Raw genomic sequence first — 21,386 nt, forward strand, 5'->3', positions numbered from 1 at the left:
CCAGTTTACCAAATCAGGATACTGAGAGATATGAAGGATACAGAGTATACAGTATACTCTGGCAACAGGAAAGCCCTGTGCATTAGCATATGCAGAGAAGTTAGTTTAAAAATGTTTATTACAGGATTCTAGGATGATTTATGATCTTGAAGTATACAATAGAGAACAGGGAATTTTTTTTTTAAAGGGGAACTCCACCTCAACTATCATGAAAAAGGCAGAGTCCTCACTGCCTAAGGGCTTTCAGACAGATTTCAGGGTGGGATGGTCTAGAAGAGTTCAGATATGGAAGAGGAGATAATGCCCCTTTCCAAGAATGAGAAATCTTACAACCCAAATTTCTATGTGGTTTGACTAGCTTTAGAAAGGACAAGGGGGAAGAGACAACTGAGATACTGGGAAAGAGAGCTCTTACTAATTTGAGTTAATTAGTTCCTATCAAGCTTAGGATTGAAAAACCCATAAGCCCTTCAGAAAGGATTGGACCCGAATCCTACTATTGAGTGCTCAGGTTTTCTCTTCTCCATAGTTTTTCTATTAGTAAAATGGGAAGAACGTATCTAAAATGAGTTGGTACCAGACAGGGTCCTAATGAAGTGCTTCTCTCACTGCCTTCAGTAATCCTCTGGAGGGGGGACTGAGAAAATCAAATGGAAGGGAGAGTCTCATGACGGCTTTGTGGAACATGGAGACTATTAGGCCTGAAGAAGTTAATACAGCAGCTTTCAACAATGTTAACAGCAAATCATGAACAGCCATAAAAAAGATGTGCTATATGTCCATGCTAAGGCAGAAAAGTCTTTTTCTGAGGCCACCTTACAGATTACATTGTCCCAAAGAGAAAACTACATAGACAGAGATGTCTGTGTTTTTATATGTGTGTGTGCACGTCCTATTCTTTCTTAAAGCTATAAAACATTCCCTATGCTGGGTCAGGGATAAGCTTTTCACATCTTTCATAGATTCAGAAAAGGTAGCCAGAAGACACCCATTCTTTTACCTTAATATAAATGTATGTTAAAATCTTCCCCAAATGCCCAATTCCAGCAAACTTTTGGAAAGGAGCAGTACCTATCCCAGACACACCTATCTGGTCCCCTTCACCACCTATCCACGACTTAAAATGAAATCAGCAACAATAAAAATAAAGTCATTGAGCAGGAGCCATTTCTTTTTTAATGGGGAAAAATATCCAACGTTGCAAAAACCACAAATTGAATTATTCCACAAGCAGCCATGCATGGAGCAAACTCACTCCGCTGAAAAGATTACAGCAAAACAAAAAAAAAAACCAAAACGAAACAAAACAAAAACAAGGAGAGATATAGATCACACAGAGGTACCTAAAAATCTGCCTTCTCTTGTGAGAGCTAGAAGAAAAGGCTTCTTTGGAGAGTCTGTTGGTTAACATCAAAGAAAAGCATCATTACAGGATTATATTAACCTCACTGACAAAGCTCAATGAGAAGCAGGGAACATGCTAAGTGGTACTAACCTGATGTCATTTAGATATCCGTTCTGGCCAGTCTAGGTGAAGGGGAGAAAACGGAAAATAACTTATAAGAAAACAGCATGGCATAACCGAAAAGGGTGTCCGTGATGCTATGAATACCCGAGGTCCTCAAACCAAGCTCACCCCCCAACAGGGAGAGAGGGAGCAGGGATAGGATGACCCACACCCACACACCCAATCTGACTTCTCACCTTTAGTGGGAAAGAGCATTCAGTGTTTTTAGCCTTCCCACAGAGTGCTTAAAAAGAGACGCTGATAAACGTGGGAGTATGGAAAGGAGGAAGAGGAAAGTTTTAAGCTATTATTTCCTTTTTAGTTCTAAATTTATTCTCTCTAGAGGTAAGCTGAGCATAATAATTGGCGGAGAGTACGAACAAGGGAAAGGCAAAGGGAGACAAGAGAAAGAAATTTAGTTTTTTTGGAAGTCATCCTCCACGACTATTCTGTTTCTATCCTCCACACTGGCCAAAATGAAAGACATTCTGACCTGACCTGAGACCCAAGGAGAATAAGGAATTGGGGAAGCAGGTATTTTTCGGAGCCTAGAAAAAATGAAAGAATTAAAAGCCCGAAATATTTGGGGGATCATTTCCTGACAAAGCCACTGAGCTGAGTGAAGTGAGCACTGTGATGCACTCCCAAGCCTTAGGAAAAGGCACCAAGAGTGTCCCACTGCTGAGCAGAGTGGGCTCCACACGGAACAGAGCCTATAAGGGGCAGCTCAGGCTCCAGAGAAGGCTGCGGTGGCAGCATTTCCATCCAAACACCCTTCTTGCCACTTCCCTTTCTTGTTGGCCTGCCTCTTCCTCCCGTCCGACCCAACCTACAGCTCTACCCTTCACCAGCTCCCTCTGACTGGCCAGGCTCCTCTCCACATAGGAATCTCAGGATTTTGGTGGGCTTTGGCCACATTTCCTTGTCTAGACCTTCTGAGATTCCTGAAGCCTCTAACACAGCAAGAGTTAGGAAGTGCTGAAATGAAAAGTGGTAAATCCACAAGAATTTAACAAAGAATAAATATATTAGTAGAGGCTGGAGAGACGAGCAATCAGGAGAAAAAAGGAGAGAAGAGCGAATGTGATTTTATTACAGCTGCACAGCTGTACACAGGTATGTTCCAGTGTTGGTCCTCGTTAGCCACAATACCTTATTAAAAGTTACTTGTGCTTTCAGTGTCCAGGGCTCTACTAATAATGGTTGGCATGGTGGGACAGTCATTTACCATGTCTCAGTGAAGCAGAGCAGCACATCACAGATGGCTATGCCAGGATGACACTGGTACTTCCTAATCTAAAGATCCCAGAGTAAAGCAAGCTATGGCGAGGTGGTTTACTTTAGGGGTCAAGGATATGGTCTCTGGAGCCAGACTGCTTTGCTTGAGTTCATATAACAACCCATTCACTAACTAGAGGTGTTATCTAAGGTGACTTAACCTTTCTATGCCTCAGTCCCTCATTTATAAAACGAGGAAAACAATGCAACCTACCTCATAGACCTAATGTGAGGATTAAATAAATTAATTTATGCAAAATACTAAGAATAGTGTCTGAAAGATAGTAAGCAGTATGTAAATCTTTGTTATTATCCACCAACCTGCTCATCTACAGCTCAAGGTCATTGCCGGCCACAGCCATGTACAAGTGACCTCTCTCCTCTCATTCCACACAAATGGTTTGCAGGTAAAGGTAAAGAACCCTCTTTGGGCTATGACTGGATAATTTGGAGGATGGACTTTTTCTTTTTCTGACTCAGAATTGAAGTCCATATAACAGAAGGTAAGATGATTCCTTTTCCTTGGACTTTGGGCCAGATTTGTTGTGCATCTGTCCCCATGAGTATCCTTGGAACATTTGGGTCTCCTGAGACAACAGAACAAGTTCATAGAGGAGTTCAATTTTCTTGAAGTCAGAGATAATATTTCTCTGAGCTAGGTAATGATGGAAAGATAAAGTATTTTCTGTCTTGCTGATGGAGGGGAGAGTGGGGAAATGAGAGGAGAGTAGTGTTAATCAAAGAATACTGATTAGAACTGGCCATCTTTTGACTACAAAGGGAGGCTGGCTCTTTCTACTTTGTTTGCTAATTTGACTTTAAGATAGTGCTGTTATCCAGATCCCCTACGTTTTTCTGAAGATCTGTTCCTCTCTTGCTTATCTACAGTCTTTCCTGAATTTCTGAAATACTTCTCTTTAGTCTTACAGGCAAAGGCCACCAAATACAGGGGTACCAAGTATATTTAATATGGCCCACAATTCTTAAGAATAAAGTTGCCTAAAATGATCATGTTGCCTTTTGGCCCATAAGTCCATCCTACTCTAAGAAACGAGGTAGGAAATATAGGAAGAAAGAGACTTCCTATTCAGATAGAGACTGGAGGGAATAGTAAGTGGTACCCTCTGTGCATGTGGAATGTGGATCTCAGAGAATGGATGGCAGACCTGTGCTCTAACAACCACCAACATATCCTAAAAACGAGGCTGGCCAAACAAGATGGATGTATATAGGCTGTGTGGACACTAAGTCTTCCACCTAGAAGCAAAGATGCCTAAAATGAATAATGGAAGTGAAAAAGGGTAAGTGGGAAAAGGGACTGACAGGCCAGAGTCAGGGCCCTTCCATAAGCCCTGCTAAAACCATTTCTATTTTCAGTCTAATCATACCTACCAAATTCAGCCATTCCATTTGTGCTCTTTGTTTGCCATACAGCAAAACGTATTAAAATAATACATATAAAAATCTGCAGTTTCCCAGTAAGCCACATTTAATATGAGAGACAAATTGGGGCTGGCTGATGTTGGTTAAAAAAAAAAGACAACAACAAAACATTTATGGAGGGTTCATTCCAATCACAGTTCCAAAGATTAAGAGCTAAAAGCTATGGGCTGACAACTCTCAGAAGCTACACTTACCTCTCGGGCAAATATTCTCTCTCGGACCCTTTGATATTCCTCCTCTCTCTCTTCTATTGACTTGCTCCTCCTTCCATCCTGCAATGGAACTCTGATCTAGATCGATGAGCAGAATTAAGCTAGTTAAGTTCTCCTCGTACTGCAAGCTCACTGCACACCAGCAAGGAAGAGAAACCGGGAGAGTTTATAGTTGCCATCAAAAAAATAGAAAAAAAAAAAAAAAAGAAATAAAATTTCCAGTGTCGGACAGGTTTCACTGGGTACATCTGACCATGCAGTTTGGGAGATCAGGTTTTCTGGATGATTGGAGCCTCTTCATTTCCCCATCCCCACCCAGAGTGACAAGAACAACAATTTATAAGGACTGGGTTACTTCCTTATAGTATTGAGATCCTAAGGATCAAGAGAAAAGCCCAGGGAATAAACAACATTGCTTTGGAGGAAAAGAAAGGGATAGGAGGAAACTAGAGAGGGAGAAGAAACAAGTATTTAGAGAAGAGTTTTACAGAACTAGCACCTGATATTATCCTTTCTTTACTCACTAATGCCATGGCCTGAAGACCCAAGTCACACTCAGCTCAGCGAAGAGGGCCCTGGGAATTAAATCGAAGTGAAGCTAACCTAAAAGCTTAAGCACTTTTTCTCATCTTAACTACAGCCACTGGAGGGAGGGAAAGAGATAGAAACTACAGAAATAGAAAAGAGAACATAGCAACACAAAGAGAAGAGAAAGAAAAGAAGAACAGAACAGAAAGAAGGATGGACAGGAAAAGGAAGAGACAAATAAGGTATGGTGGAAGGAGGAGAGAAAGAGAGAGAGAGTGACAGAAAGGGAAAATTTCTTAAAAGAAATTTAAGAGAGCCTTAAATTCTCTGAAAAATACAGAGAGGTGAAAAGGGAGGGCTGGGCAAATCACCACCTCTGGCTAGCCTACCGCCCAGTTCTCCATCATTGTTTTTCCTCTCCTGGACTGTGAGTTGTGAGCACTGTCCCAGGTAGGGTGTACACAGTGTCTTTTTCCATACTGCTCTTGAAGGCAAGATGCTCTGAGAGAGACAGCCCATCAAATGAATGTCATCAGGTATGAAAGATTCTGACCTTCAATCCAGAGTCTCTGAAAGCTTCAGATGAAGCAACCAAGGAGGCTGCTACTCTAGGCTGATCTTCCTGATCGTCACCAGAGGTTGGCGTAACTTCAGGAGTATAAACTTTTGACTAGATTTAATTCTCACTAGCCTTAAGAACCTAAATCCTACTAAACAGTCCATTTATAAATCCCATTCCAATAAGATGTAGGACATCAGGGGCCCCTAACACTGGTGAACCAGCGACAGAGTAGAAAGAGCATAATGTGCTTTGAGGTCCCGGCTAGAATCTCAGCTCTCCATTCTGTGTAAAGTTATTTCAGGCAAGTAACTTAACACTCTTAGCCTCAGCTTTCTTATATTTAAAGTGGAGCTAATAACCCCACCTACACTGGGTTGTAGAGACGATTCAAAGAGATAATGTACATAATGTGTCTAGAACAGAGTCTAGTTCAGGGAAAACACTCAACAGAAGTAACAATCATTGTATTTATTATTAATATCATAGACAGAAAATGCATAAAGGCTCCCCTCCTATGGATCAAGCCTGAAGCTGAGAGATGGAAAAGTTCATAATATGGACAGATTCCACTTTGCCCCAATGTGTCTCTAGGCCTGAATAATTCCTGATCCACAGAAAAAGGGTTCTGGGAAAATGGAGAGAAGGGCATCAGGATGGAAAGGCTCTTTCTTGTTTTTTAAATTTTGTCTTTTTGTATGTTTCATTCTTTTCAATCAGACCCAGTGTGTTTGTCCACAAAAGATAATGGCATTTTTCTCAAAAGGACTCCCTCAAATACTCAAGTAGCAAGCAGGAAAAGTCCTGGTCTCAAGACCATACAATATCCTAAGAAAACGAATTTTGACTCTAGAGGTAAGATATTATTACAGTTATCATTAATTAGCAAGACTAATATTGGCTCTACTCAACCACGTTCTTCAAACCTTAATCCTGGTTCTCCACCTAACCTCCTTTGGAGGTCAAGCAGAGCAGGCTGGATCTAAACCCTGTACGTGGCTGAGAAAACTAATCCCCAAACGAAAACTTACTATCTGAAGGGCAGGCTAGAAGTCAGGGCAACAGCCAGGCCCATGAGTGAAGGAATGGGACAGACTGTTCACTTCTTATTCCCATAGGAACGGATTAAAAAGGGGATACTGCCTGAGACTCCCAGCATCAAATGTCAAATTAACTCACTCACCTTGGTGGAAGGAGTTGGGAAAAGAATAAGGAGTTTGCAGAAAGGGATCAGAAACATCTTTATAGGTGGGTATATTACATCACAACTTTGCCAGTCCAAGGCTAGCCCTGAGCTAGGATAAGACAGAAGTGGGATAAAGTAGCTTTTGGTGGTTCCCAAAGAAATTCCTAACCATTCAAGAAAAAAAGAATGAAGCCATCAGCTGAATCAAGGCTGAAGCAGGGAGGGACCTTGATTTGTCCCAAAATGACATAGAGTTAGAAGTCAGTGGCAGAACCAGGGAGTTCTAGGCCAAATGAGAAAACCCAGCAAAACTCAGCACCATGTCTCTCTGGGGCTAAGAGGGCGGCATTCAGCTCAACAAGTGTAGTCAGTCCTCAACATTAAGCCAAAGCCAACTCAGCATAACTCAATACATTTTTCCACACTAATTATGTTTTAGAGTTTTATCCCACAAAAATTCTTCTCCCCTCCCAGTTTCTCTTACTGCAATCTCTCCATACAGACCCAACCCCTTTCCATTCTTCACCTGGTTATCATCTCGGTCCATACTGGCGTCATCTCTCTTGAGAATGAATCTCTGTTGAAATTCTGTATTCTTCTCATCCTTTATGTGTTCTGAGAATCTCTGTTCGGGGCTGGGATTGGGGGAGAATGTAGAAGGAAGTAAGGTAAAAGATGCTTTTGTTAGGAAGCAGGCCTCATAATAAAGCATTCTTATATCCTACAGTCCCTTCAGGAAGTTACTGGACTCAGGCATCCAAAACGTCACAAAGAAATCTTCAAGGCCTATTCTTTATACATATAAATAAGTTGTCTTCTCCTAAAGTTATACCTGTACCATCAGTAAAGGTGAAGAGAGGCCAGGCGCCAGTCTTCACAAAACATCACTGCCTCCGGAATCTATCTCCAAGTCCTCACGAAGCATAGGAATTGATCACGTAACTTCCATACTATCTCCTCCCCAGAAAGGAATATATTGGTCCTACACCTTCCTCTTCTCCCCATAGACTATTCCAGGGAAGTTTCCCAATTTGTGGTTTCTTCCCTTACATTCTTGTGTTACTGGTTTTGTTGATGATGACAGCTTTTCCAGTTTGATCAACATTGTGGTCCATCCCAAAATAGGCAGCTACCCGGTGTAATAGCATCCGGTGATATGAGGTCATCTGAGGGAACTTCTTGAACTGGTTACTGAAGGGAAACCAGGGGAAAAAGTGAAATAAGGATAAACAATAGCAGTAATAGCCAACTGTAACTTTTCTTGTGTCTAAAGTGGAGAATTTCTTAGGAGAAACAGACATGTTATAAGGAAGATAGATCCTTACTCAAATGAGAACCAAAAAGGTTCTCTCAGCTTCTTTTTCTATAGCATTTTGTATATTCCTTTGATCTACTACCCTCATTTAAGATTATTCCTTAAGCTCCAGGTCTCCCTCACCTGGATGATACTCTACAAGGAAAAAAGGGAGAAATTTAAGAATAACTAAATATGGGACAAGGGTAGCTGCTGAAAAGATATTAATTCTTTTCAACTGAAGTCTGTGCAATAACTTAAAACTCACTTGGGTCACATGTACTTTTTAATACATTCTTATTATTTCTCCTCAACTCCTTTTGGTTCCCAGTGAGTAATTACTTCAAAATTCAAACTTTAAGGGAAAGATTTAAGAGGAATATCCTAAAATTGTACCTGAATTTCTTTTCAGTGCCCCCTCCCACCTCTAAATGTGTATTTCATTCAAGTAACTTACTTGTTGTCATTAATAAATTCCAGAATCTCCTGTTCTAATTTTAGCAGCATCATTCTGTCCCTGTTTAAAAAAGATTAAAACAAAACAAAACAAAAAGCAGCCCTCCCATAGACATTAAAAGCATTGAAACCTGCACCCTACAGAAGCTGGAGGGAGGGACAGATCCAAACCCCAACAGTGGACAAAAACACAGAGGCTGCTGAGCCTCACTGGCCTGTCTTACACTACTTTAAAAAGAGAAAAACAATTAAGTATACATTTTGCAGATCCTCCTAATCAATACTTTGTTTTCCTTATCAGAAACCTCTCTGTTGGCAGCCATATTCATTTAAACACATACTTTATACTTAAAATAAATCTAATCAGTAGTCTACATTCCATCTTGTTATTTATACAATTTTAAAACAATTATGATTTAGCATATGTATGTATCAATTATTTTTCCTTCTTGCTTTTAAATAGTTCTCCCAAGACTTCACATTTTTTTGTTTTTGCAGTCTCCTTCCACAGATTTTTCTAAGCTCTTCTGAAAGAAGACACCTCAACACAAGGGTATTCTGGATCCCTCACAGAATATAAAACTACACTAGAGGGAAAGGTGGTGGAGGGTCAATAGCATAGATCTGACTAATGGGAAAATCCTGAAAAGCTACTTGTCCTTTTCAGTATCCTGGCTGGACCCTACTGTCCCCCTTCCATCAAATAATGTTTTTACCTTGGGTTCTTTTTCAGTGTATTTACAAGAAATTCATGTAGGTCTATTCCAGTGGAGTCTGTATATTCTTGGCTGGAATCTAGAACCATCACAACAAAAGAAATTTTAAAATAAATGAAACTGCCTTACATGAAATCTAATCCCAAGCAGAAGCCCACAACCCAATCAGGAGGGATCACAGCAAAGTAAAATCAAACTTTAGGGGTTTTAGCTTAAAAACCAGAATGACGCTTGATTTGCCAGGTCCCTTCCCCCTGCCAGATTCCCCATGACAATGATGGAAGGTAGAATCTGGGTCAGAGTGCTGCATCAGTATTACACTGAGACGCTACCTTACCATAATTAAGTATTTGCTGAATGTCCCGACCAAAACAAAGCAGATTTTATTCAAGTTAAGGAAAATAAATTCCAGGTAAGAGCAATCAGAGCTGAATTTTCCAGAATCTCAGCAAACAGGTTCAAATATTGATTATTTACAATTTATTTATAAAATCTTAATCCCAAGGTTGCCTTTTTCCTGTCAACTATAATTTTTATGGACCAGGTCTTTTGCTACCAGCTCAAGAGTTTAAAACCAAAGAGAGCTTAATAATTAGTGCAAATCTGATTTTTAAAAAAATCACTCCAAGCATCCCAAAACCAAAATATAAATGATATATGGAGGATCTGCTACTAGTGGTGATTCATGTCACTACTTATTCCAGAGGAGAAATAAAATCGGAATTAACTACAATGTCCTCTTATAGGTAGTGCCAGTGTTAACGGAGTAGCTTTCTGCAGCAAGTGAGCCCCTAAGGCAGGGTTAACTAAAGCAGCAAGGAAAGTAACCTAGTTAAGCACCCCCTCCCCACCAAGCAACCATGAAGTCAACAGAACACTAGGAACTGCTGAGCCAGTAAGGTTAGTGGGTGTCAGGCTCCAAGATGGAAGGAAAGGGCACCGCAGAGCCAGACCCTAGGACATAAGGGGTGGCGAGAGTTCTCACCCCTAGAAAGCATCTTCCTTGGGACCTTCTCTTTGTTTTTGTCCTTGTCTTCCTTTTCAGAGACATCCTTCGTGGATTTTTCTTCCTCCTTGTCAGAGGGGCAGCTGATATGCAACTGAATTATATCCTTGATTAAGGGGAAAGAGGAATACAATCAAAAGGGAAAAAGGATTTTAATTCTCCCACAGGACTTGACGCTCCCTTGAAATCTCAAAGAAGGGAAATCTTGGGTGGCAGCATTCTCTTACAGAAGAGAGTATTTTGTTAATTCAATTGTTTAAGCTTGGGTTCTTCCAAAAGGGTAGAAGGCCAAGCCTTTTCTGCCAACAATCACAACCACCAAATGGAGAGCTCAAGTTACACTGGCTGTTCTTGGCACAGGAACTAGATGGAAATGGGTCTAACTGCCAGAGGGAAAGTGTGGGTGGGAAAACAAGATGCAGCCCTGGGATCTTCTTGTCTGCCTCATCCCGGGTGGTCCAGGTGTGAAGACCTGTACTTCATGCTTGCAGCCATGCCCTGCTTTACAGCAACCACTTGAAGTTCCTTCTACCCTGATTTCCAAGCCTACTGTTGATGCTGTGGTTGTTACGCTACAGTTTACCAAACAACTGCCAATCTCAAAAATTACACTACTCTGGGACGCCTGGGTGGCTCAGTTGGTTGAGCAGCTGCCTTCGGCTCAGGTCATGACCCCAGCGTCCTGGGATCGAGTCCCACATTGGGCTCTTTGCTCGGCAGGGAGCCTGCTTCTCCCTCTGCCTGCCTCTCTGTCTGCCTGTGCTCGCTCGCTCTCTGTCCCTCTATCCCTGACAAATAAATAAATAAAATCTAAAAAAAAAAAAAGTTACACTACTCTGATAAAGGACCTACCTGGGCTTCTAGTGGTCCATCAGCAAATGGGGCAGAGGACTCCTCACACACTGCTAGGCTGCGCACCAACTTCAGCTTGGAATTAGACTGAAAAAAGCCCAAATATATATATATGGACATTCAGAAAGCTGCTTTTCGCGGAATGAAGGGTATCCTCTTTGCCTCTGTTAGTTGCTGCTTCCATTAAGTAGGGTTTTTGTGTTGTTCTTTTTTTTTTGCCCAAAGTGGACTTACTCCCCAGTTCCTGATTTACTTCAAAGATAATTTTCCTACTTCCATTAATAAACTTATAAAAACAAAATGGCTACTTTGAACAGATGATATGAAAAGCACTTCACTTAGCTCTCACCCCTTTCTCTAGCTTATGCTCCAATTTCAGACTCAGAAGTTTACTGAAAATACACAGTTGAAGAGCTTAGTAGACACTGGATTTAAGAGCCAGAAGTCCCTGCTTCAACTCCTGCTTTTGCACTTATGAGCTATGAGAGACCCTGAGCAAATTACTTGGCCTCTCTAGGTCTCTGTTTTTCCTCAATAAAACAGGGATAAAAACACTTAATGATGACTTGTGAGAATTAGGTGACATAAAGTACATAAACAAACATATCATAAATAGTGCCTAGAGCACAGCAGACGATAAATGCTAAATGACTCTAAACCCGAGGCAGCAAGAGTATGGAAAGAAGCGTCTAAAAAAAGAGTAAAGAGAAAGAAAACCTCCCAACGTTGGGGATTTAATGTGATTAAGAAGCTAATGGTAAAAGTAAACCAAGCTAATTAAGAAGCTTGGTTTACTTTTGCTGGCTGGAGAATACCAAAAAAATCTGAAATTCACTTTATAAATCATTGCTCTCCTAGGGATCCCCAAAGCCAAAAATGATAGAAACCTACCTATAAACATTTACTAAGAGTTCTTATAACAAAATCTAGATTTTCCATGAATACAACAGCACAAAACATGGAATGTGTTCCTGGTTGTGCAGTACAGTGAAGAGAACTTGCAAGTCTGAAGAACTGACTTCCTGTGGAGCCCTGCCACTTACTAGTGAATATTCTGTCAAGTTCACTCCATCTCTATAAACCCAACTTTCCTCATCTATAAAATGGACACAATAACTGTCTTATTTATCTCAAAAAGTATAGGTGGAAGTGAAGTAGAGGTGAACACCCTCTGATGTGAACTTTAACATCAAGCCCATCACTGAGGATTAGGCCATGTCAGGCAAGACACAGAGTTCATTTATCTGATGTGTTCTCCTTCAAACCCAGGCTACCTACTGGCTGAGCCACTCCCAAATTCTGCCATTGTCTTTTGGGGGGGAATAGGTAGATACACTTAATAATTACTCTGGTGATAACTATTCTCAATGCAAGAAAGGTTTAAGATTTTACTGTTCTCCCAACTAAAATTTTAAAAAACCATCACATACTGACACATATAGTGCTCTCTGATAACACTGCTTAAAATAATTCGTGAAAGGGGCGCCTGGGTGGCTCAGTGGGTTAAAGCTTCTGCTTTTGGCTCAGGTCATGATCCCAGGGTCCTGGGATCGAGCCCCGTGTCGGGCTCTCTGCTCAGCAGGGAGCCTGTTTCCTCCTCTCTCCTCTCTCTCTGCCTGCCTCTCTGCCTACTTGTGATCTCTGTCTGTTGAATAAATAAATAAAATCTTAAAAAAAAAAATCCGTGATGTGCTAATTTTATCATAAAATGATTAAAAACAAAATCCTCCTCCTCCTTCCTGCCCCAACTTAAAAAGTAACCCCACCACCACCAAAAAAGGTTTTATTTTTAGGATGTCCAAAAGTGTTGAGTCATTTCTACTAATGGGGCAGGATTTATAAAGGATAAATTCCTAAAGGATAAATGGGGAAAAAATGTTGGCGGAAAAGATAACACTCACATAGTACTCCTAGAGAAACCAAAAGTGAACAGAGAAACTAGCTTTACAGCAGAACCAGTACTAATTTGCTCAGGCTTTGTGAGAGGCTCTGGCTGGATATCAGAAACAGACTGTGACCGAATTAGAGGTAACAGAAAAATACAGCCAAACTTTCTAACATGAAATGTGTGTGTGTACGTATATTGACAATTAGAGTATAAAGTGCAGGCAGAAAAACTTTGCTTGCATATAATCTAAATAAATTAGATACTAGTGATAAGTGCATCTGTGAAACGTATTACTAATAACAGTAGAAAAGAAACTACAGTAGTCCCCACTTATCCCCTGGGATACTTCCCCAGACCCCCAGTGGGGTCCTGAAACTATGTATAGTACCAAATGCTACATATACTATGTTTTTTCCTAGACATACATACCTAAGATAAAGTTTAATTTATAAATTAGGCACAGTAAGAGATTAACAACAGTAACGACAACAATAAAATAGAACAATTAAAATACTGTAAGAAACTTGTATCAATGTGGTCCTTCTCTCTCTTTTTCAAAATATCTTACTACACTGTACTCACTCTTCTTGGGATGATGTGAGATGATAAAAGGCCTGCGGATGAGGTGAAGCGAGGTGAATGATGTGGGCACTGTGATAGAGCATTAGGCTACTACTGACCTGACAATATGTCAAAAGCAGGATCATCTACTCCTGGACTGTAGTTGACCAGGAGTAAGTGAAACCATGGAAAGCGAAACCTCAGATAAGGGTGGGGGGACTATAGCATACGGAAAGGGCTCTCACCTTGGCTCTTTTCCTGGCATGACCATGGTTGGATGTCCGCCTCTGTTAGAAGGGGATTAGAAAATATTAAAGGTATAGAAAATCAACACTTAGGTTAAAAACAATACAAGTTTACAAAGAGAAAGCACTAACTGTAAAACCATTACAATAGCTAAACAATAATGAGACCCACTTGGAGTGGTTGTCTCCTCTTTGCTACAACTCTAGTAATTGTGACACATAAAGGACCACAGGCCACTTACCATGAAGAAAATGAACAGGAAGACACTGACTGGTTGGCCTACTTCACAGGTTAATAAAAATTACTTTTGGATAAACCACGAATCATCTCCTGATTAGACAGCTTCTGGAAATGTCACTACCATAGCATGACAGAGTGTTTTTACCCAAGCATGATCACAGGAGCCTATTTAACCCAAAACAGACATGCAATATGGCCCTTAATCATCACTTAAAATAACATCTTTACAGGATAACATGTACAGAGTTCTAACTTGAGAGACCCAAAGCACCTATCCCAATGGCTGTTGAAATGGAATGAAGACTCTTCTTGCCAATTGCCTCCTTTCCTGAAGATAAGAATTCTCCTAGTTCTAAGCTCCTGGTAGTAGCTCTTATAGCCTGTCTGGGACAGGATAAAAATAAGGGAGCATGGAAGATATGGACAAGACTTTCAGAGCAAATGGAGGGTAAAAAAAAAGTGGGTAAGGAGCAGAATAGAAGCTGAAGAAGATGAAAAAATGAAGGCCTATGGCAGGATGAGGTAAGAAAAGACTAATTCACTGATAGGGTTTCTGAACAGCTAAGAAGTCAAAATGGGGGCTTTGAGGAAGAGGTGGAGGTAGGGTTTTGTATGGGAGGAAGCACCTGGGGATTCTCAGATGTCTGGAATGGAACTCACTGCCCATTGGGGTGTGGGGAGAACCGAGGTTGGTGAGTGGGGAAGGGAAAACAAGACAGAGGCAGAATACCAGCATGGTCCTGGGTAGATGAGGATTTCTCTTTCCTTTGTCCTCTTCACTAGTTACCAAACACTGCCACAATGCAAAATGGAGAAACAGGAAGGTGGATGGAAAGAGTAAGAAATGACGATGGATCTGGTCAATGTAAGGAGATGTTACAGTACGGAAAAGCCATAGTGTGGGAATATGAAATAGTATTTCACTGTTTTTTTCAAAAAGGCAGTAACACACACAGAACACAAACATTCAGGAGGTGTAACGAGGGTATACACAACAGTAAGTCTCCTTTCATATCTGTCCCCCAGCTACCTGGTTCTCTCCTAGAGGATCAAGTAGTACTGTCTTTCTTATAATCTTTCTATAGGTCTTTTATGAATATATATATATATAAGCTCACTGTACATATGTACACATAGGTTTTTTTCTTCTTTTTTTAAAAAAACCAAACAGATGGGGGTGCCTGGGTGGCTCAGTCTGTTAAGCATCTGCCTTGGGGGGCACCTGGGTGGCTCAGTGGGTTAAGCCGCTGCCTTTGGCTCAGGTCATGATCTCAGGGTCCTGGGATCGAGTCCCGCATCGGGCTCTCTGCTCAGCAGGGAGCCTGCTTCCCTCTCTCTCTCTCTGCCTACTGTGATCTCTCTCTGTCAAATAAATAAATAAAATCTTTAAAAAAAAAAAAAAAAAAGCATCTGCCTTGGACTCAGGTCATGATCTGTGTCCTGGGATTGAGCCCCAAGTCCGGCTCCCTGCTCAGTGTTAAGTCTGCTCCTTCCCCCTGCTCATGCACTTTCTCTCTCAAATAAAGGAAGAAAGATATCTTTAAAAAACAGCAACAACAACAACAACAGGGGCACCTGGGTGGCTCAGTGGGTTAAGTCTCTGCCTTTGGCTCAGGTCATGGTCCCAGGGTCCTGGAATTGAACCCCGCATCGGGCTCTCTGCTCAGTGGGGAGCCTGCTTCTTTCTCTCTCTCTGCCTGCCTCTCTGCCTACTTGTGATCTATCAAATAAATAAATAAAAACTTAAAAAAAAAAAAACCCCACATAAACCCCCAAAACAAGAACAAACAGATGTATATTTTACACACCTTGCCTTTAAACTTTTTTTCCACAGATATTATTCTACAGAAGATCTACCATTTTTCTCAATGTCTAATATGGTATTCTACTTGGGGCTGTACTATAAATTATCTTATCAGTCCCTTAAACAGCATCATTTAGGGTGTTTCTGATCTTTTGTTAGTATAAACAATGGTTCAATGACCAAATCAAGTGTATCTACAAATACTGTTTATCTGCAGTCCATTTTAAAATTTTTAAAATTTAATTCTTAATAAAATTATTGCCAAAGTGACCTTCAAAGATGTTATACCAGTTATACCAATTTATAGCCCTCCAAGCAATTTATGAATCTGCTTATTTACCAGAATGGATAGTTTTCGTGTAATAGCCAAAGATACATTGAAAATCTAGTATCTACCAGGCACCATGCTAATTACTGGAGGATACAGAGATAAAAACCACAAACCTTATCCAAAAGGGACTCATAATCCTGTTGGAGAAGACAGACAAATAGACAATTACAATACAGTAGGTTAAATGCATTACAGAAGTAGTCACATAGTGCTATAGGAGCACACAGCACAAGCATCTAACCCAGACCTAGCAACTCACAGATTCATACATTCACAGATATTGAGTACCTGCAAAGAACTATGTCAAGCTTTTGAGAAACAACAGTGAGCCCAAACTGACCTAATCCTGGGCCTCACTGAGCTTATAGTTCCGTAGAGATGGAGACAGACATTACTCTAAGAATTATACAGGGTAGACCTGCAATGGGTGAGTAAGGCTGTCAAGGAAGGCTTACTAGAGAAAGACACATCTGAATTGAGTTTTGAGTTTCAGGCAGATGTTGGCAAGGGAGGTTCAGGGGTTGGGGGAAGCCAAGGAAAGAATACCAAGGAAGGCACTCTAGGCAGAGAAAGCAAGTACAAAAGCATGCTTTCTCCACACTTTCCAGCTCTTGTAACAAGGCCCAAGGAATCAAACAATGCTGAAGTGCAGGATGCCAGAGGCGGGTGGCTGTCAGGCAAGGGATTAGGTCACAATATGTCATGCTGATAAATCTGGGTCTTAGCCTAGGACAATGAAACATACAGAAAGTTTGAAGAGAATGAACATAATCAAATATTTATTTCATGGTGATCTTTCTAAAGCAGTACAGTAGAGGAATCCAAAAGGATCACAAGTTTAAAGGCAGAAAGCCCAGTTAGGAGGTCATTCCCAGTTGTTATGGGTTAGTTGAAGGACCCCCCCTAAGTTCGGTAGGTCAGGGTTAATTTGCCCATTCTAAACTGAATCTGCCTTTTATAGCACTGTTTCCATGTGAAAGATGTTCTGAGTTCCAACTGCTGGTTCTAAGAATATGTCTCACATAGTATAAGCAAGGAAACTCCCCTTTTTGCAAATTTTCCAGCTCCAATTTATAACAGGCACTCCCTTGATAGCATCAGTAAGAACCCCGGGGGGACTTCCGGGGTATGAGTTGAGGTGGGGGAAGGTAAGATAAAGAGCAGAATTTTTAGTGTTGTTGAAGGGGCACATGATCTGCTGGGAAATGGTAGAGGGGAGAGGGCTTCTGAAGTGGGGGACAAAACTGAAGACTTGGTAGAATGAGTAGGAGCTCCAGTAGATGGCAGCAGCAGCTCCCCCTGTTCTAGCAGCTACAAAAAGTCCGTCGTCCCCTTCCAACTTCCCATATGACCTATTTGTATATCCAGATGAAGACACTCCTGAATTGAATGTCCATTAGGTATATAACACTTATACATATCCTTTTCTGCTTATCTTCAAGGGGTACACACAACAGGAGTTCAGAACACCACTTCAAATAGTCTCCTGAGAATAACTTGGACCCAAAGTTCATCTAATTATCATCTTCCATATAACATGACAGCATATAATTAAACATTCATCACTTATCTGTCTTGAGGATTTAAAATTCATTATTGGTATCAGTGGAGGCTGGAAGTATAGCTGGAACAGTGGCAGATTGTCTCTACAAACTCTGGAAGGATGGGCGGGGAATGACAACTTACATGCAAAGGATAATGGAAAGAAAAGCAACTAGTACAGAGATATGGCAAACTGCGAGAGGAAAGACAGCAGAAAAGCAGGCAGCCAGAGAACAAAATATTTCAGGGAGCTGTCTGATTTTAATTTGTCCCTTTGTTGTTGTTGTTTTAGTCTTTCAAGAAAAAAAGGCCTAAATGAATTGGGTTGTCAAGAGAAATGATGCTTCAACTTTCGAAACCTTCCAAAATGTTGCCACCACTGCTTTTTAAACTAACTTACTACCATTAGTCTATCTCCTAAGCATGTAAGAACGACCAGTCCAACCCTTGGGCATGAAAGAAAGGATTTACATAATTTGGGTCTGGTTAACGGAGGAGACTAGCACTGACCACAGAGAAGAGAAGGACCAGAACAGGTAAACCAGAGGAGGCTCAGAGTATGAACTGCTTGGGTACCAAATAGGAGCCCTGGAGGAAGCTTGGCTGGCTACCTACTGCCATCACATCTGCACTGCACTATGAATTTGGATGGAAAGCAACATGGCAACCAAAGAGTGAAATTCTTCTCACTCATTTACCAAGTAGCAAGTTCACAGGTTATTTCTGACCCAAAAAATCCTGACTGCTTTAATACAACCAGGATATGAATTTAATACTGTGTCTAAAGCCAGGCAGCTGTAGTTTTAAGAATTTATTATATGAACCATATCATGACTTGTTAAATATGTGTTTGTATACAGTTCATTTTTTGATAGTTAAAAAATATCAAATGTAGCAAGAACCCAGTGTAATGCAGGTCCAAATGGATTAGGAAATTACTATTGTCTTCTCTAGACTTCACTGGGGATTCTATGACAAAAAGGGAAGGAGACAGTTCTTGAAAGCTGAAAATTGGGTTTTTAGGGAGAATCAAGTGACTAGCTTCTTACAGATTCCCAATGCCAATTACAATGACATTTCTATTAAGGCATAATAAGTGTGCCTATGATGCACTTCTAATCCTTACCTGTGTCTCTGGACGCAAACCAGTATCTTCACTCTCTTTCTCAGTTTCTTCTTTACTTGGAGTCTTAGATATAAACTTGTTTTTGCTTACAGATTCTTCCACCAGTTTTTTTTCTGATTCTTTCATTATTTCCAGGGTCTCTTGAATAGTGTTACTGTTAGACATCTTCTTCAATATAATACAGTGGGCTCTATGGACTCCTAAAGAAATGTCAAATGAATTAAACAGGAGGTATTTATCCATACTTCACATACACACAAGACTTGCACTTCACATACTAGTCTGCAGCAGCCACCCTGTAAACCACAAAGGGTCCTTGGATAAATGGTGATCCAGGATTGATTGACTGACTGCTTTCTCTCTATTTTTTTCAAAGATTTTATTTATTTGCCAGAGAGAGAGCAGGAACACAAGCAGGGGGAGTAGAAGAGGGAGAAGCAGCCTTCTTGCTGAGCAGGGAGCCCAATGTGGGGCTTGATCCCAGAGCCCTGGGATCATGACCTGAGCCAAAGGCAGACATTTACCGGCTGAGCCACCCAGGCACCCCACTTTCTTTCTTTTTTTTAACGCTTTATTGAGGTAGTGGCGCCTGGTTGGCTCTGTCAGTGGAGTGCGTGACTCGATCTTGGGGTTGTGAGTTCAACCCCCATGATGGGTGTAGAGATTACTTAAAAATAGAATCTTTTAAAAAAAATAATAAAAGCTTTACTGAGATAAAACTGATATACAATAAACTGCATATATTTAAAATGTACAAGATAATGAATTAAGAACATGCACATGCCTGTGAAACCATCATCACAGTCGAGATAACAAGCACATTCAAGGTTCCTCCTGCTCTTTTGTAGGCCCCTTCCCACTCCACTATCCCCAAGTCTATGACTGATCTGCTTTCTGTCACTATAGATTAGTCTCTATTTGCTAGCATTTCACATCATGTATTATCTGGATTCTTTTACTTGGGTAATTATGCTGAGATTCACCAGGATCCAGTTCTAAAGCAATGTAGTATGAGTCCTCTTAGCACTTTATTTGCCCTGTCTCCTTTCCTACAGAAATTTGCTCACATTTTCAGCTTGAGCACTAGACTCTCTCCAGAAAGAAAAGTATATTATAAAGTTCTATTCACTACCAGCGAGGATCACTCTCCCTTCCTAAGGGAGAACTTCCACAGCTACCACAAGCCACAACAATGTTACCAACTTCAAGTATCTCCCTCTTCAAAAGGCAGCAAAATCAGATGTTGGTTATAGATTCTTAAATTCTTTCCTTTATCTTAAGCAATGAGGACGTAAGAATCTTTGCCTTGTTATTCCCTATTTGGGTTCAGTCATTCCCCTGCCTCCCAGGGCACAGAGCTTCCGTCTTGCAGGGTAACCAGCTCTTTATCACTCACTCTGGATACCCGGGAAATCCTGTGAGCAAGTGAACCCAGTAATCCAAGCACAAAGAAACAGAAGTTTGTAGAGGTTCCTCCTTACTATAGATTACAGACTGCCTTTCAATCCTGAATACTTCTCTTTCCCATCTTAAAAAAAATAAGACTAAAAACGCTCCCAGACATCATGTTTATTTCACGTGGCCCTAGAAATTGAGCCAAACAAACATATAGCAATCATTCAAGAAAACTGTCACACTGTCATTTTTTCCTCCTTCCAATCAGTTAAAAAGATGAGACCCGAAGGCTCCTTAAGAAGCACAGGTAATCTCATCCTGGTGTAAATTAGTTCCCAAGATTACTGCTTTGTTCACCTTGTGGTAACTCTTTTGCAGGTGCCTGGACAGTTTGTAGAGGGCTGGACAAAGGCCTTTAAAAGGCCAGAGAGTCATTCATATAGTCATAGTCATACAGTTGAATTTAAGATGACAAATACTGGAAGAAACTGACTATACAAGAAAATGGCCAATATTCTATTTTTTAATTAACTGGATCTAGTACCTAGAGGGTTCTATAAAAGAGTTATAACCTATGGAGCTTTATGGATCTTAGGCTGTTCATGGAGACTGCATATACACACTTGCGATTTTTTCTCCCATAGGTAAATCAAGCACCCATTCTCTTCAGTCTGAAGTGTAATAAAACTCAGCACATGCCTTTTCCATATCTCTTAGCTGGGAAACATCAATAGAGATGTTTTCAATAGAGAACTGTAAGAGTTCTTAAATATACCTTCATGCAACACCACCCCCCTGCCAATCTCCCCACATCAGAACTTCCTTTCTGTAACTTCCTGCAAGCCTCTCCTAGGAAACTCCAAGCAAGGGATCATCCCACTATTTTTTAAACAGTCTTACTGCTACAGAGCTACTCCCTATAATAAGCTATGTACTGTTTCAATCTTGATGCTAAATCTGCTGTCCAGTCACACAAAATTAGGTTTACTTCTTTTACCACATAACAGACCTTCAGTATTTTCTTTTTGAGGCTTAAAATCTTCAAGAGATTTTTCTGTCCGAAAGAGAATGTGAGGGCTGGCAAATGGGGAAATTGGATGAAGGTGGTCAAAAGATACCAGTTTCTAATTAGAAGACAAATACCTAGTAGGGATGCAACGTACCACATGATGACTACAGTTAACACTGCTGTATGGTATATTTGAAAGTTGTTAAG

The 21,386-nt window shown here is 40.7% G+C and overlaps 1 protein-coding gene across 26 annotated transcripts in view; it reads right to left on the reverse strand.

The window, feature by feature from the left end:
* R3HDM2 (R3H domain containing 2) overlaps window positions 1-21,386 on the reverse strand; it is a 165,340-nt gene that overhangs the window by 26,489 nt on the left and 117,465 nt on the right. For 10 of the 26 annotated variants that reach the window (XM_045071654.1, XM_045071645.1, XM_045071649.1 and 7 more), the window contains 12 exons: window positions 18,776-18,975; window positions 16,221-16,244; window positions 13,732-13,773; window positions 11,038-11,124; window positions 10,165-10,291; window positions 9,180-9,258; window positions 8,465-8,524; window positions 7,764-7,904; window positions 7,240-7,348; window positions 4,423-4,518; window positions 1,496-1,527; window positions 1,344-1,397 (listed from right to left, as the gene is read on the reverse strand). In XM_045071654.1, coding sequence (XP_044927589.1) covers window positions 1,344-1,397; window positions 1,496-1,527; window positions 4,423-4,518; window positions 7,240-7,348; window positions 7,764-7,904; window positions 8,465-8,524; window positions 9,180-9,258; window positions 10,165-10,291; window positions 11,038-11,124; window positions 13,732-13,773; window positions 16,221-16,244; window positions 18,776-18,940 — 1,016 coding nt within the window. In that variant the 5' untranslated portion in view covers window positions 18,941-18,975. The remainder of the gene's footprint in view (window positions 1-1,343; window positions 1,398-1,495; window positions 1,528-4,422; window positions 4,519-7,239; window positions 7,349-7,763; window positions 7,905-8,464; window positions 8,525-9,179; window positions 9,259-10,164; window positions 10,292-11,037; window positions 11,125-13,731; window positions 13,774-16,220; window positions 16,245-18,775; window positions 18,976-21,386) is intronic. The other 16 variants (XM_045071650.1, XM_045071653.1, XM_045071663.1 and 13 more) reach the window with 7 other exon arrangements.

This window comes from Mustela putorius, unplaced genomic scaffold, assembly GCF_011764305.1.
Source record: "Mustela putorius furo isolate JIRA1106 unplaced genomic scaffold, ASM1176430v1.1 tig00003988_pilon_pilon_pilon, whole genome shotgun sequence".
Lineage (NCBI taxonomy): Eukaryota > Metazoa > Chordata > Mammalia > Carnivora > Mustelidae > Mustela > Mustela putorius.